This window comes from Astatotilapia calliptera, chromosome 15, assembly GCF_964374335.1.
Source record: "Astatotilapia calliptera chromosome 15, fAstCal68.1, whole genome shotgun sequence".
NCBI lineage: Eukaryota > Metazoa > Chordata > Actinopteri > Cichliformes > Cichlidae > Astatotilapia > Astatotilapia calliptera.
Genome location: NC_137436.1, coordinates 41,901,820 through 41,919,533, shown reverse-complemented (window position 1 = coordinate 41,919,533; position 17,714 = coordinate 41,901,820). Strand labels below are relative to the sequence as shown.

The following is a 17,714-nucleotide window of genomic DNA, read 5'->3' as shown; positions in this document are numbered from 1 at the left end:
TTTGTTGCTGCAAGTGATTTTTATGCAGTTTTTGCAAAGCTATATGTGGAAGGAAACTGTGACCGAGGACAAGCTGATGGCATAAGATGTAAGTACAACTCCTCCAGTTTCATATGCAAAAAAAAATTATTGCGCTAGCTTACTTGGTTGCAGAGCTACCGGGATTTAAAAATAGTTACGCAAAACAGAGCGTGCCCGCTCCGATCGGCTGTAAAGGGTTAATGGTTGAACGTTCACATTACAGCTGTATTTTATATGCAAGATCATTTAGATCCACTTGAAATTTCATGGACAAGCTTCCACATCATTTTTTTAAACCAGCTATTAAATGAAGAACATGACCACAGAACTCTTATACTACCATCTGAGGCCTGTACTAAGCTGGATTTTGTCTTATCCAGGTAACATCAGGATAAACCCTCGCTATATATGTAGCCATGGTAACTTAAGCCCCTTTTCCATTAGTACCTACTCGGATCAACTCACCACGGATCGCCACACTTCGACACAGATCGACTGGTTTTCCATTGCAATCCAGTACTACCTAACCTGCGTGGTTGTTGTTGTAGCAACGTGCATCCCGTGACGTAATTAATATGCAAAACGAATGCTACAAAAATGGTGGACGTCAAGGCGAGAATATACCTGCTGCTCGATCTCTGGCTCTTCGTCAGACTCCGGGACCACAGGGTTGTAGCCATTTTCCTTGTTGGTGGGTTAGGGTTTTAAATTTTCGTAAATGAGCCGCTCTAATGACTCATCGAATGAGACTACTGACCAGCCAATCAGTGGCATGCAGTCTGATGACATCACATTTTAGTACCTGCTCAAATCACCTGGAACCCTGGGCAAGCAGGTACTCTGACCTAATGGAAAACCGTGGTGAACAATGCTGAGTCGGTCCAAGTAGGCACTAATAGAATAGGGGCTTTATAGCCCTTTTTCACAGTCGAAGGGACTTCAATCTCATTTAATCCCACCTTTCTTAGCAACCTGTAATTTGAATAGGTAGCACTCATAGGGATCATTTGACGTTTGTAGGGTTACTGAAATTTGGCTAGCAGGTATATAACGATGTGCTACATGACCGCTAGCGACACAACTATGTTAGCATAATATAAACACACTAACTTTTTTTCCACTCGATAAAAGTTTTTTTTTTGTTTTTGTTTTTTTTGTTTTTTTTGCCTGTCCCATTTGGTTCTTTAGCTGTCAGAATTGTTGTCTGAAGACCAACAAGGATACCCAATGGATTTATTTTGCCAAATGGATCATCGTGGCATTGCCGTATTGGTCCATTTGATCGACCTTTGTTTTTATTATTTATTATATTTTATTTTCAGATGTTACAGACAGGACAGACATGACTGAGGGATAGGAAAGGGAGAAAGAAAGAGAAAGGAAAAGAAAAACAGAAGGGGAGAGGGACAGTGAGAAAGGGAAAAAACAAATAAAAAAAATTAAAATAAATAAAAAGAAATCTCCTGGATCACCTGTTGAGAGAAAGAATAGAAAACAAGCAAAAAAAACCCAAAGCAACATACTAAACACAACACCATCGCATTAATCTAGCTAAGTGTAAACAGCAGTAAATACTAAATATTCAATGTTGTTGTGCAGCACGCAGGACAGACAATGTGCTTTGAAGTAGCAGCCAAGAAAGGTGTAATTTAAGTCTACGGACAGTGAACACCCGTGTGCATACCTGTGTGGATCAGTGCGCTTGTATTCAAAAGGTTTCCACATGTAATGGTCTGCAAGAGGATGTAGAGAGCCATAGCCCCGCCCCCCAGGGCATGAAGCAGGCATGGAGGAGATCCAGGCCCCAGACATCCAGAGGCCCCAGAGTGCGAGAGCCCAAGGAGGACCACTGGAGGGGCATCCGTGCCACCCTCATGGGAAGGGCTGAGGATCCCCAGACGAGGCGTCACCCAGTAGCCACCAAGCAGAAGCTAGAGGGGGCTGCACCGGCGTGCCCGCCGGCTCTGCCGGCAGCCAGCTGTGCCAGAGTGAACCGAGCCGCAGGCCCAGAGGCCGGAGGCCCGAGGGCCCCCCGCACCCCGGAGGAGGCCTGACCGAGCAACAGGCGCCAGTAGCCACTGGGAGTGAGCCGGTACATACCTGAGTGCCCAGCCCCGGACACCAAGAACCCTCATGCACACATATACAAACACTCAGCACTCACCCAACGTAAGGATTGACATAAATGGACATGTACACACAATCACACTCCCCAAACATACTCTATACCCCGGGTCCAGGTACCCTCGCCCCCAGAACCCAGACCCAAGAGATGTTACCCCTCCCCCCAGGGTGGAGGCAAGCAGACCATCCCAGGCTCCACAGCAGCAGGGAGGCCAATCGGACAGCAAACATCTCCCAACATCTCCTCCCAGCCCCCCCGCCCCGATGGCTAGTAGAGAATGGGGGTGTGTGAAGACCCCATACCTCCCTCCTCCCGCTGATGTGTAGTGTTGCTGCGTGTTGCTCTAAAGTGCATTTAAAACAAGGGAGAGCATGGTGCTGCTGCCAGAGAGCAGCAGGTGTTAGCACGGCCACTCCCGAGCACCCTCAATGTCTACATGGATTTAAAATTGAGAGGTGGGCACCGGCGCCAGAGGTAGGTTTGAATACACTCGATAAAAGTTAACGTGAGTGTTCTCGGTGGTCAGGAACAAATGCAATCGCATGGCAAGATGCTGTAAAAGGACCAAACTTCAGCCAGGAGAACACCTGAGATAATCCATCCACAATACGAGGTTAGTCATTCATATACTGCTGCTGGGCTGGGCTGCAGTTACATTGGAAGGTTTTATAAACTGAGCTGTAAAATGAACAGCGGCAATAAAAACCGAGAGAGGCCGACAGTGATCACTGACTGATTTTAGGGGCTTTTTGAAATTAAATAGAAGAAGATACAAAACATTAAACATGTTAACAACACAAAAGCCATATTAAACGCAGACTACTTTAGGCCCGGAAGTAGGATTCATCACGTCATCACTTAAAGGCCAGATTCTGATTACCAGGAACAGTGGACTCACTTCATAGGACAAGACCCTGATGTCACAGAAAAACACATGAGGTGTGGTTCGGCATTAATGCACTGGTACAGCATCCACTGATTTTTTGGATAGTGAGACAGTCCTGTTTCAGAATAACAGTCGATATTACGAGGCATTGGGAGACCATGCATCATGTCCCAATTGGGACTTCTGTTTTAAACTTTGTTCTGACTCACATTTTACATTTGCTTTGATTCATTAATACTTAGAAACCAAAAATAACTTGACTAAGTTTAGGAAACAACATCAGTCCAACACAAAATAGTGTGTTTAAATGGGATGCTAATGCTAAAGCATCCATGTGTGATGAGTTGTGACTAAAAACTGTCTCAGTATTTCCATAATCTGTCATGTCACTGACATGATACCAAAGGACACTTTATTCTCATCTCTGACAAGCCAGCGCCTTTAACAGACTGGCAGTATTTAAAATTCTTGAAATGACAAGGCTCTGGCGTTGCCTGTGAAATAAGAGCTGTGCTAATGCACATAACAGTTTATCGTGCACGACATTACAATACTGCGGCTGTTATTCCATCCTACAGAAGCAGTTTGGTATAATTAAGTACACCAAAAGGAGACCTGCAACATCTGAAGCCTTGCTGTCCCCGAGGGAAGATCACTACAAGCTTGGTCAAACAGTAGCAGGAGGGGGTAAAGCAAGGAGGGGGGCTCCTGTGACTGTGAGACACACACTGTGTATCTCTGTCATGCGCTTACACATGCGCTTACACACACACGCACACACACAAGCCCGTTCAGCTATGTTAGTGAGGATCGTCATTGACATAATGGTTTCCCTACCCCTTACCCTAAACCTAACCATAACCTAATTGTAACCCTGACACTAGTCTAAGGAGCTTGTAAAGAAAAGCCTCTGGACTTCTTTAAGTTGCTTGAAGATGTTTCACCTCTCATTCGAGAAGTTTCTGCAGTTCTAAGGTCAAATGGTGGAGAGTCCCAGATTTAAGCCCTGTGGGAGTGTCTTCCAAGAGGGTCGAGGTGAATGAGGTTGCCGTTCTCTTCAATGTGCACAGCGCAGTCCAGGAAAGGCAAACAGTCGTCCTTTGTGTCTTCCTGGTGAACTTGATGTTTTTATCCACAGCGTTAATGTGCGCAGTGAAGGATTCCACTTCTTGTGTCTTGATTTTGACCCAGGTGTCGTCTATATACCTGTACCAGTGGCTGAGTACTCTCCCTTTGAAAGAGCCAAGAGCCTTCCTTTCCACTTTCTCCATGTAAAGGTTGGCTACAATAGGTGACACAACCTCTCTCTGTGTCTACTTCAGGTTGCTGGCCTGTTAAGCTTTAATTCAGGTGGCCCCTGTCACAGGTGATCCTTCTGTCACGGTGACAACCCAAATCAGCCAGTATGTATGTGTGTGTGTGTGTGTGTGTGTGTGTGTGTGTGTGTGTGTGTGTGTGTGTGTCTATGAGCAGCATACGTTCATAGTTGCCATTTCAAGCTAGATTTTCCATCAAACAGTGCTTGAAGTGTGGAAGCAGAGTCGACCTACAGCTCCTGGTTGGAACAAGCAAATCTCTCTTTTGTACCTGTTGATTTATTTTGCCTGACTTGAATTTTTTGCACAATGTTTATTACCTGGTCTGGCTCTGCCTTGCCTTTGTCTGCCCAGTGTAATACCTATGCTGCTGTGCTGTGGAGATTTAAAGGTTATAATCAATGTCAACACATCCAAAATAAAGCCACGAGCTACATTTGACAGTAAATAAATTTGCTCCAGTCTCAGCTGGAGTCATAGAATATGTTAGAAAATGGCCATGGGAAAGCAATAGCTACATTATCCTGTGTATATACTTTATGTAAAAAAATAAATAAATACTGTGTAAGCTCTAGTGGTGGAAGTAATCAGATGATTTATTAGAGTAAATAATAGTACCAATAAAGTTAAGGGGAAAAAAGGCTCTTCATCCTGGCCACTGTTTGCAGGATGCTTTTGAAGGAGCACTCTAAATATTCAACAGCATTCAGTTTACCTGAATTACTTTGCACAGACACTATATTGTATATGATACAGTGTAATTCTGGCCGAAGCTTTGATCAGATAGCAGCTGATGATGAAAAAGAAGTCATGCAATGCACTCAATCAGATCATGGGAAAAATAACCACAAAGCCCACAGAGCCTTTGTTTCAATAAAAAGTCCATCCCAAATGAACACTCCAATAATTGTTAATGGAAGCAGCTTCAAAAATCAGAATCACATTTCTGACAAAAAACATTTGCACTTGCAATCTCTTTTGATTTCAGTCTCGGTGGATGAATATACAATTAAATATTTTCATTGTACCTCTGAGATGGTCAAGCACATCGCAGCAGGATGCAACATGCAAGCTTGGACAGTTTGCACAGACACAAGTGGCTGGGATAGTGTACAGAAACATCTGTGCCGTTTACGGATTACAAAACTCTGAGTCCCAATGGAACACATGCCCAAAGGTAGTCATGAATGACAGGGCTGAGATCCACTGGGACTTTCAGTTCCAGCTGACAACTTCCAGACTGACTAGCTTGTGGCTAACCAACCACAAATAGTGCTGGTTAGCAAGGAGAAAAAGACAGCAGCGCCAATCCCAGATGACAACAATATCAGAAAGAACGAGCACAAGATTGAGGAGATTGCAATTTTGTTTTTTTCCTGGCAGCTTTAGTTTTATGTGGTGAAATCACTCACACTGACCTCCAGCCCTCTGGGGCCTAAAGAACAAATGGAACATATGTGGAAAGCAATGTCTAAAGTAGTTCCACTGGTATTAGCAGCTAGCGATTAAAAATCCAAACTGGAAGAGTGGCTCCTGTAGAATCTGAGGTCACACTGTATATAGTAATACATACATTCATGAAATGTACTACTAACACTATTAGCACTCAGTACATGCTCAAGAATTCAGGGCTTACTTACAGAGCTCATTTAAAAAAGCTTAGTATATATCTAAATTTAAATAAAGTAGAAGAGAAAATCAGGAAGAAAAATCATAAAACAGAAGAGTAAGACTTACAGTGCAATTACTGGACTACGGTGCATATTATCACTTAGCTATGATATAAAAGGGCCAACAGGAGGAGACTTAACATTTTACAGGTTTTTGTTTGAATTTTAAAAACACAAAGCTTCACAAGCTTCACACCTTCACACCAGTACAAGATGGCGCTGGAGAGACGGCAGCCTTTCCAAGTAGCTCTGCAACACCGCACCTTTTTTGTTAACTTTAACTTTTTAGACTAGGCTTTTCAAACTTTTTTTCACCTTCCTCTACTTATACCTCTTAGATATAGCGATACAAGATGGATAATGCACTTTTCAAAACTTCTGGAACCAGCTCCTTCATCTATTCGAGAGTGGAGCTGCTGGCACTAAGAACAAAGGGACAGACCGGCATGCGACACAACATCCCGGCCGAGCTAAAGAGGAGCTACAGAGGCTGCAAAGCTGGAGCGAGGAGAGCGGATCACCGGAGGCGATTCAAACCATCAATCCCGACAGTGATCATGGGCAACGTGAACTCGTTACAGAATAAGATTGACGAACTGTGCGCTCTGAACAACCACAGACTATACCGTGAGTGCAGCTTGTTTATCTTCACGGAGACGTGGCTAACCGAGCTAACGCCGCAGGCTAACGTAGACCTATGTGGTTTCACATCCGTGAGAGCCGATAGGGACACGCAGGCCAGCGGAAAAAGCAGAGGTGGGGGACTCATTGTCTACGTTAACAACAGATACTGTAACCCTGGACACGTCTCCGTTAAAGTATCTGTATGTCGTTCGGACCTGGAGCTGCTAGCTGTTAGCTTGCGGCCATATTATCTACCTCGGGAGTTCAGTCATGTGATCTGTGTGTGTGTTTACATCCCTCCGAGGGCCGACGCAACAGCTGCCTGTGAGAAAATACACACAGTCACAGCAAGACTTCAGACACAAAACCCCGAGGCTTTCATTATTATATCTGGAGACTTTAACCATGCCACACTGGACTCTACTCTGGCTGCTTTTCACCAGTTTGTGAATTGTCCCACAAGGAGCAACAAGACAATTGACCTACTGTATGCTAATGTGAGAGATGCATACAGAGCCACCCCCCTCCCCCCACTAGGGAAGTCAGACCACAACCTGGTTTACCTACAGCCACAATACACACCCCTCGTCCAAAGGCAGCCTGTCACAACGCGCTCCATCCGGAGATGGACCCCAGAAAAGGAGGATGCTCTGAGAGACTGCTATGACACCACAGACTGGGATGTGCTCCTGAGCCCACATGGTGAAGACATAGAGGGGGCGACACACTGTCTTACAGACTACCTCAACTTTTGTGTGGACACGGTCGCCCCTGCTAAGACGGTACGGTGTTATCCTAATAACAAACCGTGGGTAACACAGGAAGTCAAAGCTGTCCTCAACATGAAGAAGAAGGCTTTCAGGAGCAAAGTGAAGGAGGAGATGAAGGCAGCACAGCGGGAGGTGAAACGCTGCCTGAGGGAAGCAAAGGACACCTACAGGAGGAAGGTGGAGCAGAAGTTGGAGAGGAACAATATGAGGGAGGTCTGGAATGGTGTGAAAACCATCACAGGCCACAACACCAAGAAAAGCACAGTGGGGGGGGGGGGGGGGGACTGTGGAGAAGGCAAACGAACTCAACAACTTCTTCAACAGGTTTGACCAGCCCACAACCCCCCCACCCTCACCTTCACTACAGAGTCCTCTCCCCACTCTCCTGCCTCCCTCGCTCCCCCCCCTTCCTGACACCATGACACCCCCCTCCTCCAATCCCTCTCTCAGCAGCAAGACATCTCCCCCCCTCCCCTCCTCCCAAACATCTCCCAGTGTCACAGTGGATCAGGTCAGGAGGCAACTGAGGAAGCTTCGCCCCAGAAAGGCAGCAGGCCCAGACAAGGTGTGTCCTAGGATGCTAAAGGCATGTGCTGCTGAACTTGGGGAGCCGCTACAACGAGTCTTCAACCTCAGTCTGCGACTGGGGAGAGTGCCCGCCCTATGGAAGACATTCTGCATCGTCCCGGTCCCCAAAAAGAACCGGCCCAATGAGCTGAATGACTTCCAACCGGTGGCACTGATGTCACATCTTATGAAGACTCTAGAGCGGCTCTTCCTCAACCTCCTCCGACCACAGGTACAACATGCCCAGGACCCACTACAGTTTGCATACAAGGCGGGTGTCGGAGTGGAGGATGCCATCCTGTACCTCCTACACAGAGCCCACTCACACCTGGATGGGGGAAAAGGCACGGTCAGGATACTGTTTCTTGACTTTTCCAGTGCCTTTAATACCATCCGGCCCTGTATGCTTCAGGAAAAACTGAACAGGATGGAGGTGGACCCCTGCCTGGTGGCTTGGATCTCCGACTACCTCACCGACAGACCACAGTACGTCAGGCTGAAGGACATCACGTCTGACACAGTGGTCAGCAGCACAGGAGCACCACAGGGAACTGTGCTGTCCCCTCTTCTCTTCACCCTGTACACCTCTGACTTCTGCTACAACTCTGAATTATGCCACATTCAGAAGTTTGCAGATGACACGGCCATCATGGGGTGTATCTGGGATGATCAGGAAGAGGAGTACAGAAGTCTGGTGAGGAACTTTGTCGCATGGAGTCACACAAACCACCTGCAACTCAACACCTCAAAGACTAAGGAACTGGTTGTGGACTTCGGGAGGTCCAGAGAAGGTCCACTGCCGGTTCAGATAGAGGGGGAGGAGGTGGAGGTGGTCAACAAGTACAAGTACCTCGGGCTGTGGGTGGACAATAAACTGGACTGGTCATGCAACACAGAGCACCTGTACAAAAAAGCCCAAAGCCGACTGTACTTCCTCAGGAGGCTGAGGTCTTTTAACATCTGCAGGAAGCTCCTGAGGATGTTTTACCAGTCAGTGGTTGCTGGAGTACTTTTCTATGCTGTGGTGTGCTGGGGGAGCAGCACAGCAAAGAATGACTCATCCAGGCTGGAGAAACTGATCAGGAGGGCTGGCTCTGTGGTCGGCATGAAGCTGGACGCTCTGGTGACAGTGGCAGAGAAAAGGACACTAAAGAAACTGATGGACATTATGAACAATGCTGGGCATCCTCTGCACACGGCCATAAACAACCAGAAGAGTCTGTTCAGTGACAGGTTGCTTCTCCCCAAGACAAGAACTAACAGACTTAAAAACTCCTTTGTCCCACACGCCATCAGACTGTTTAACTCCTCTCTGGGGGGGAGAGGGAGGGGAGACAGGAGGACAACGGAGGGGGGAACAACTAAGCTGTAGTGCCTCTTCACCTCACTGTACAATACCTTGTGCAATACTTTTTGTAAATAGTCAACAGACTCAATACTTGAAATGTGCAATTCACTTGTATTTTTATTTTTTATTCCTATTTATTCTATTTATCCCCTTTGTATATTTTATTTATATTTGTTTCTGTATTTATATATGTGTGTGTGTGTGTGTGTGTGTGTGTGTGTGTGTGTATGTGTGTGTGTGTGTGTGTGTGTGTGTGTGTATATATATATATATATATATATATATATATATATATATATATATATATATATATATATATATATATATAACAGGGCGTTGTTGGAATGCTACTACGCAAGTAACCCCGGCGGAAGGGGCTACATGAATAGGATGAGGGACCTATGGATTCTTCGATACCCAACATCCACAATGACGGCGAAACAACTAGTAGCTCAGTGTTCCAACATTCGAAAGAAGGGACTGCTCTCACAGCTAGAGATTGACGAGGTACAACACAAATGCTACGGCAAGGAGGAGTCAGGACGCCAGGTCAGGGGGGAGATATCATCACCCCCACCCGAGATTGGGTACATAGCCCCAAGTGCGATAGGAGAAGGATCGTTGAGTGCGAGAGGAACTGACCTGAAAAATAGGATCATGGCCAAGCTTGAAACCTGGATCCCCCGTAGCCGGTTACCAAGATTACGTGAAGTACCCTCAGAAGGTCTGCTAGATGATGTTAATGCAGCACTACGGGCAATACCTACAACCACGATTACCGACACTAACAAGCTGATCTACAATACGGCAGCAGTGATCAGTGAGATGCTTGGCTACAAGTTGAACAGCCACAAGGGGCAGTACCCTCCATGGAGAAGGAGGCTAGAGGGCAAGATCAAAGTAGCACGGAGGGAGGTTAGCCAACTAACAGAGTTGCAGAAAGGTGCGACAAATAAGGTGCCTAAGAAATACAGCAAGCTGTCCATACCTGAGGCCTTGGAAACTGCCAAGCAAAGACTCACAGCCTTGGCCAGCCGCTTGAGGAGGTACACCAGAGAGATAGAAGGCAGGAGAATAAACCAGCTGTTCTCCACAGAACCAGCAAAGGTGTACTCTCAGTGGCAAGGGAACAATAAGAGAACAGGACCACCAAGGCTGGAGACGGAGCAATACTGGAAGAGCATATGGGAGAAGGATGCAACCCATAACGGCAATGCTCAGTGGCTAGTGGATCTGAGGGCAGACCACAGCGACCTCCCTGAACAGGGTCCAGTAACCATCACAGTGGCAGATATCCAAGAAAGGGTCTCCAGTATGAAGAGTTGGACAGCACCAGGGCCCGACATGGTTCACGCCTACTGGCTGAAGAAGCTGACTGCACTCCACGAGCGTCTGGCAGCACAAATGAACCAGCTGCTAGTTAACGAGAGACACCCGGAATGGCTAACTGAAGGCCGGACGGTCCTGATCCCCAAGGACCCCAAGAAGGGACCGGTCCCCTCCAACTACCGACCAATAACCTGCCTCAGTACTACATGGAAGCTCCTGTCAGGCATCATATCGGCTAAGATGAACAGGCACATGGGTCAATACATGAGCGGGACACAGAAAGGAATTGGCAAGAATACCAGAGGTGCAAAACACCAGCTACTGGTAGACAGAACAATCAGCCGAGACTGCAAGACCAGACTGACCAACCTGTGCACTGCCTGGATTGATTACAAGAAGGCCTATGACTCAATGCCCCACAGCTGGATACTGGAATGCCTAGAATTGTACAAGATCAATGGGACCCTAAGAGCCTTCATCAGGAACTCAATGGGGATGTGGCGTACAACACTAGAGGCCAACTCCAAGCCCATAGCACAAGTTACCATCAAGTGCGGGATCTACCAAGGAGATGCTCTGTCCCCACTGCTGTTCTGCATAGGCCTGAACCCCCTCAGTGAGATCATTAACAAGACTGGCTACGGATACCGACTACGGAACGGAGCAGTTGTCAGCCACCTCCTGTACATGGATGACATCAAGCTGTATGCCAAGAGTGAACGAGACATCGATTCACTGATCCACACTACCAGGCTATACAGCAATGACATTGGAATGTCGTTCGGACTGGAGAAGTGTAGTCGGATGGTAACAAAGAGAGGGAAGGTAGTCAGAACTGAGGGGATTGAACTACCAGAAGGCAACATTGCAGACATAGAGGACAGTTACAAGTACCTGGGGATCCCGCAGGCAAATGGGAACCATGAAGAGGCCGCTAGAAAGGCTGCAACCACCAAGTACCTGCAGAGGGTCAGGCAAGTCCTGAGGAGTCAGCTGAATGGTAAGAACAAGATCCGGGCCATCAACACATACGCCCTGCCCGTGATCAGGTACCCTGCTGGGGTAATAGGCTGGCCAAAGGAGGAGATAGAAGCCACTGACATAAAGACAAGAAAGCTCCTGACCATGCATGGAGGGTTTCACCCCAAGTCCAGCACCCTGAGGCTGTACGCTAAGCGGAAGGAAGGGGGCCGGGGACTGGTGAGTGTCAGCACCACAGTCCAGGATGAGACAAGGAACATCCAAGAATACATTGGGAAGATGGCCCCAACTGACCGAGTGCTCAGTGAATACCTCAGGCAGCAGAAACCCAAGAAAGAGGAGGGAGACGAGGAACCATCATGGAAGGACAGGCCCCTGCACGGTATGTACCACCGGCAGATAGAGGAGGTGGCTGATATCCAGAAATCCTACCAGTGGCTGGACAAAGCCGGACTGAAAGACAGCACAGAGGCACTAATCATGGCAGCACAAGAACAAGCTCTGAGCACAAGATCCATAGAGGCTGGGGTCTATCACACCAGGCAAGACCCCAGGTGCAGGCTGTGTAAAGATGCCCCAGAGACAATCCAGCACATAGCAGCAGGGTGCAAGATGCTAGCAGGCAAGGCATACATGGAACGCCATAACCAAGTGGCCGGCATAGTGTACAGGAACATCTGTGCCGAGTATAACCTAGAAGTCCCAAGGTCAAAATGGGAGATGCCCCCAAGGGTGGTGGAGAATGACCGAGCTAAGATCCTGTGGGACTTCCAGATACAGACGGACAAAATGGTGGTGGCTAACCAACCGGACATAGTGGTGGTAGACAAACAGAAGAAGACGGCCGTAGTGATCGATGTAGCGGTTCCGAATGACAGCAATATCAGGAAGAAGGAACACGAGAAGCTGGAGAAATACCAAGGGCTCAGAGAAGAGCTCGAGAGGATGTGGAGGGTGAAGGTAACGGTGGTCCCCGTGGTAATCGGAGCACTAGGTGCGGTGACTCCCAAGCTAGGCGAGTGGCTCCAGCAGATCCCGGGAATAACATCGGAGATCTCTGTCCAGAAGAGCGCAGTCCTGGGAACAGCTAAGATACTGCGCAGGACCCTCAAGCTCCCAGGTCTCTGGTAGAGGACCCGAGCTTGAAGGATAAAACCGCCCGCAGGGGCGTGCTGGGTGTTTTATATATATATATATATATATAACAATTCTGTAACTGTAACTTCGGTCGTTGCTGTGCTTTTTTTGGAAATCGAATTTCCCAGAGGAACCCACCCGAGGGATTAATAAAGTTCTATCTTATCTTATCTTATCTTATCTTATCTTATCTTATCTTATCTTATCTTATCTTACCTCTTTTGGACCAACCAAGAGCTTTGTTTTTCCAAATAGGCTCAACTCCAGTTTCGCTTTAGGCTCTACAATCCCACATGCCTCTTTATCCAGGATCTCAGCCAAACTCTGTGCTTTTTTCCCTCCTTTTTGGCCTTTGCAGTGCAAATGTCACTACATAGAGCCTCTTCAAAAGTTATTCTGACCCTGTCTTGGCATTGCTTGCTTTGTTTGTCATTGTGCTGTTTGTAGGTTTTGAATGTATATATAGTTCAGACACTTGTCTATAAAACATTTCACCTGCTTTTTTCCCCACCACATTACTTCTTGATCTTCTCTGCTCACCCACATGCACTTTCTTAGTTATTCCTCACAGCATTTAAATATTCTGTTTGCATTATGCGTTTTTTGACCCAGCCTGAAGTTTTAGTTGCGTTATTAGAGACACTGATCAACAAGAACATTCCTATCAGGTGCATAGGCTTAAACAAATCATAAAGTTGAATCCTGATTGCACTTGTGTTTTGTTTTGTTTTTGTCAATGGAAAAGCGCGATGACATGTGATTGCGGGTCCCGCGAAAATTCGGAAGCAGATTTGCGTCGTGAAAACGCGTGAAACGTGCGTCAGTGTACCGAGTCTGGTGTGTTTGACCCGCGAATAAAGCCACGCGCGTCAGGTTTTGTGTTGCGTTTTGTGCATACGCACGTTACGCGTCTACCGCTCGAGTTGGAAAAATCTGAACTCCAGCGTCAATTCGCGCCGCGACAACCAATCAGGAGCCTGCTGACGTGGCTCTGACCTAGGTCAAAGGGGCAGGTCCAGCCAAAGCCCTTCATTCTTCATTCAATATGGAGGAAAGGCTAATCAACGCGGTAGAAAACAACTCGGAGCTGTACGACACCAGCTGCTTTCTGTACCGAGACAGGAATAAAAAGGACCGAGCTTGGAGGAAGATATGTGAAGAGATCGGGCAACCTGGTAAGTTCATTCATTTCTCTTTTGAAAGTTTTCACTGACACGGGGAAGCCGCACAAAAGCTAGCAAGCCACCGCTATTTTCCCACTGATGTACAAATACCGTTCTGCTTTTATGCATGTTGTCATTTAAGAATATATTTTATTGTTTATTAATAAACAGCACACAGTGGTCCCGCTGTTCATCCGTCACTGCTTTGCTTTTTCGCTGATTTTTTATTGCACAGTACAGCATTGCATTCTGCAGCCTGATTGACAAATCTGCTCCATGCCGTGTCTACTGCGCTTGCCAAATTTATCATGTTTGGTTTTGATAACCATCACGTTCAATAGAAAAAACAGCACAAAAACACCCATAACTATGAGCCTCATTCGGAAATAGACACCTGCACCGCGAGGGGAAAAGGCGCACGAAAGTGGCAGGCAGATGAAGACAAACCGCGGCATATTAATACTTTTACGTTTTGCAATCTACAAAGGTTTGCACTTTGAGAATCAGTTGTGAGAACTGTGACCAATGTTCATGTGTGTGTGGGGAAAAAAGTGTATAAAGTGCGTGGCCAGGGGTTAGTTATTCTGAGAACCCGTGCTGCAGTAAATGAGGGACCACTGTCTACTCTATGATTATTATATTCAACCTGGTAACATTTAATACTGTATTGATAGAACCAACTGATTCTGCAGCAGAGCATCCGCAGTTGCTTCTCCTGGCTCCCCAGTCCCTGAGCTCCTGCTGCTGCACCCACAGGTATGTACAGCAAGCACTGATACCTTTTTAGTCAGTGGGATTGCCTTGTGATCACCTTTACTAAATATCTACAACCAATCTGATTATATCCTGTTTTTGTGGGGGGTTTTTTCAATGTTGAAATTAAAATCTAGTAGCAGCCTTCTCATTTCTTTGTGTTTTGTGGTGTTTTACAGGCCCACAGAGGAGGACGGCTCCGAGGCAGATGAGGGACGGGTCCCAGGACGGTCCATCGATGGTGGAGCTGGCCACCCTGGTGTCCCTGAAGAGGCCACACCAGTCTCCAATGGAGCATTTCCTCCTCAGCCTTGTTCCTGCTCTGGAGAGCAGCTGGTCCTTTTTATTCCTGTCTCTCTGTAAATACTTATATTTTATATATTTATGTTTAATGTTTTTCTGTTTGAGAATTCTAATATTATTTCAAATAAATTTTTATAATGACTAATGTCTCAGTTCTACTACACAGCAAATGTTGGCACACGACTTGACACATGTAGAATTTATTTCATATTAAACTAATGACAAAATATACTGATACAGTGGGATGCAAAGGTTTGGGCAACCTTGTTAATAGACATTATTTTCCTGTATAAATCGTTGGTTGTTACAATAAAAAATGTCAGTTAAATATCATACAGGAGACACACACAGTGATATTTGAGAAGTGAAAAGAAGTTTACTGGATTTACAGAAAGTGTGCAATAATTGTTTAAACAAAATCAAGCAGCTGCATAAATTTGGGCACCACAAAAAAAAAGAAATGAAATAAATATTTAGTGTATATCAATGTGTGTGTCTCCTATATCATTAGAGAAAAAATTACCAATAATCATCCCACAGATGTAATATTATCTACAGCTACTCTTAGTACCATTGATATTAAGTTAGACTCTTTTTCTCCAATTGATCTTTCTGAGTTAACTTCAATAATTACTTCCTCCAAACCATCAACGTGTCTTTTAGACCCCATTCCTACAAAACTGCTCAAAGAAGTCCTGCCATTAATTAATTCTTCGATCTTAAATATGATCAACCTATCTCTAATAATCGGCTATGTACCACAGGCCTTCAAGCTGGCTGTAGTTAAACCTTTACTCAAAAAGCCATCTCTAGACCCAGCAGTCTTAGCTAATTATAGGCCAATCTCCAACCTTCCTTTCATATCAAAAATCCTTGAAAGAGTAGTTGTCAAACAGCTAACAGATCATCTGCAGAGGTTTATTTGAAGAGTTTCAGTCAGGTTTCAGAGCTCAGCACAGCACAGAAACAGCTTTAGTGAAGGTTACAAATGATCTTCTTATGGCCTCTGACAGTGGACTCATCTCTGTGCTTGTCCTGCTAGACCTCAGTGCAGCGTTCGATACTGTTGATCATAATATCCTATTAGAGCGATTAGAACATGCTGTAGGTATTACAAGTACTGCGCTGCAGTGGTTTGTATCATATCTATCTAATAGACTCCAATTCGTGCATGTAAATGGAGAGTCCTCTTCACACACTGAGGTTAATTATGGAGTTCCACAGGGTTCAGTGCTAGGACCAATTCTGTTTACATTATACATGCTTCCCTTAGGCAGTATCATTAGAAGACATTCTTTCCAAGCTCCTTAGACTACGATGACCAGGATGACTGAGAACCTTCACAGACATCAGAAGACATAGCATACATTTTCACTGCTATGCAGATGACACCCAGCTCTATCTGTCCATGAAGCCAGATAACACACACCAATTAGTTAAACTGCAGGAATGTCTTAAAGACATAAAGACCTGGATGGCCGCTAACTTTCTGCTTCTTAATTCAGATAAAACTGAGGTTATTGTACTCGGCCCTGAAAATCTTAGAAATATGGTATCTAAGCAGATTCTTACTCTGGATGGCATTACCTTGGCCTCCAGTAACGCGGTGAGGAACCTTGGAGTCATTTTTGACCAGGACATGTCCTTCAACGCACATATTAAACAAATATGTAAGACTGCTTTCTTCCATTTGCGCAACATCTCTAAAATTAGAAATATCCTGTCTCAGAGTGACGCTGAAAAACTAGTTCATGCATTTATTACTTCCAGGCTGGACTACTGTAATTCATTATTATCAGGATGTCCAAAAAACTCACTGAAAAGCCTTCAGCTGATCCAAAATGCTGCAGCAAGAGTCCTGACAGGGACTAGAAAGAGAGAGCATATTTCTCCTGTTTTGGCTTCCCTTCATTGGCTTCCTGTTAAATCCAGAATTGAATTCAAAATCCTGCTCCTCACATACAAGGTCTTAAATAATCAGGCCCCATCTTATCTTAATGACCTTGTAGTACCATATCACCCTATTAGAGCGCTCCGCTCTCGCTCTGCAGGCCTACTTGTTGTTCCTAGAGTATTTAAAAGTAGAATGGGAGGGAGAGCCTTCAGTTTTCAGGCCCCTCTTCTGTGGAACCAGCTTCCAGTTTGGATTCGGGAGACAGACACTATCTCTACTTTTAAGATTAGGCTTAAAACTTTCCTTTTTTCTAAAGCATATAGTTAGGGCTGGACCAGGTGACCCTGAATCCTCCCTTTGTTATGCTGCAATAGATGTAGGCTGCCGGGGGATTCCCATGATGCATTGAGTTTTGCCTTTCCAGTCACCTTTCTCACTCACTATGTATTAATAGACCTCTCTGCATTGAATCATATCTGTTATTAACCTCTGTCTCTCTTCCACAGCATGTCTTTATCCTGTCTTCCTTCTCTCACCCCAACCGGTCGCAGCAGATGGCCGCCCCTCCCTGAGCCTGGTTCTGCCGGAGGTTTCTTCCTGTTAAAAGGGAGTTTTTCCTTCCCACTGTCGCCAAAGTGCTTGCTCATAGGGGGTCATATGATTGTTGGGTTTTTCTCTGTATCTATGAAGCGCCTTGAGGCGACTTTTGTTGTGATTTGGCGCTATATAAATAAAATTGAATTGAATTGAATTGAATATGATATATGGGGTGCCTTTGTCTGGACGTGCTTCCCATCCAGAGCTGCACAGCACAGAGGGAAGTTCCA

General features: G+C 45.8%; 1 protein-coding gene across 1 annotated transcript; it reads left to right on the top strand.

The window, feature by feature from the left end:
- The first annotated feature begins 13,721 nt into the window (after positions 1-13,721).
- LOC145420619 (uncharacterized) lies at positions 13,722-15,131 on the top strand. Its single transcript, XM_080290020.1, has 3 exons — positions 13,722-13,949; positions 14,612-14,693; positions 14,870-15,131. Exons 1-3 carry the CDS (start codon positions 13,820-13,822, stop codon positions 15,051-15,053), a joined length of 396 nt encoding a protein of 131 aa, XP_080146146.1. The 5' UTR covers positions 13,722-13,819; the 3' UTR covers positions 15,054-15,131.
- The last annotated feature ends 2,583 nt before the right edge of the window (positions 15,132-17,714 follow it).

Coding starts and splice junctions, on each gene's coding strand:
- LOC145420619 (XM_080290020.1), top strand. CDS start 13,820: ATGGAGGAAAGGCTAATCAACGCGGTAGAAAACAACTCGGAGCTGTAC. Junction 13,950..14,611: donor TGAAGAGATCGGGCAACCTG/GTAAGTTCATTC, acceptor CTGTATTGATAG/AACCAACTGATTCTGCAGCA. Junction 14,694..14,869: donor TCCTGCTGCTGCACCCACAG/GTATGTACAGCA, acceptor GGTGTTTTACAG/GCCCACAGAGGAGGACGGCT.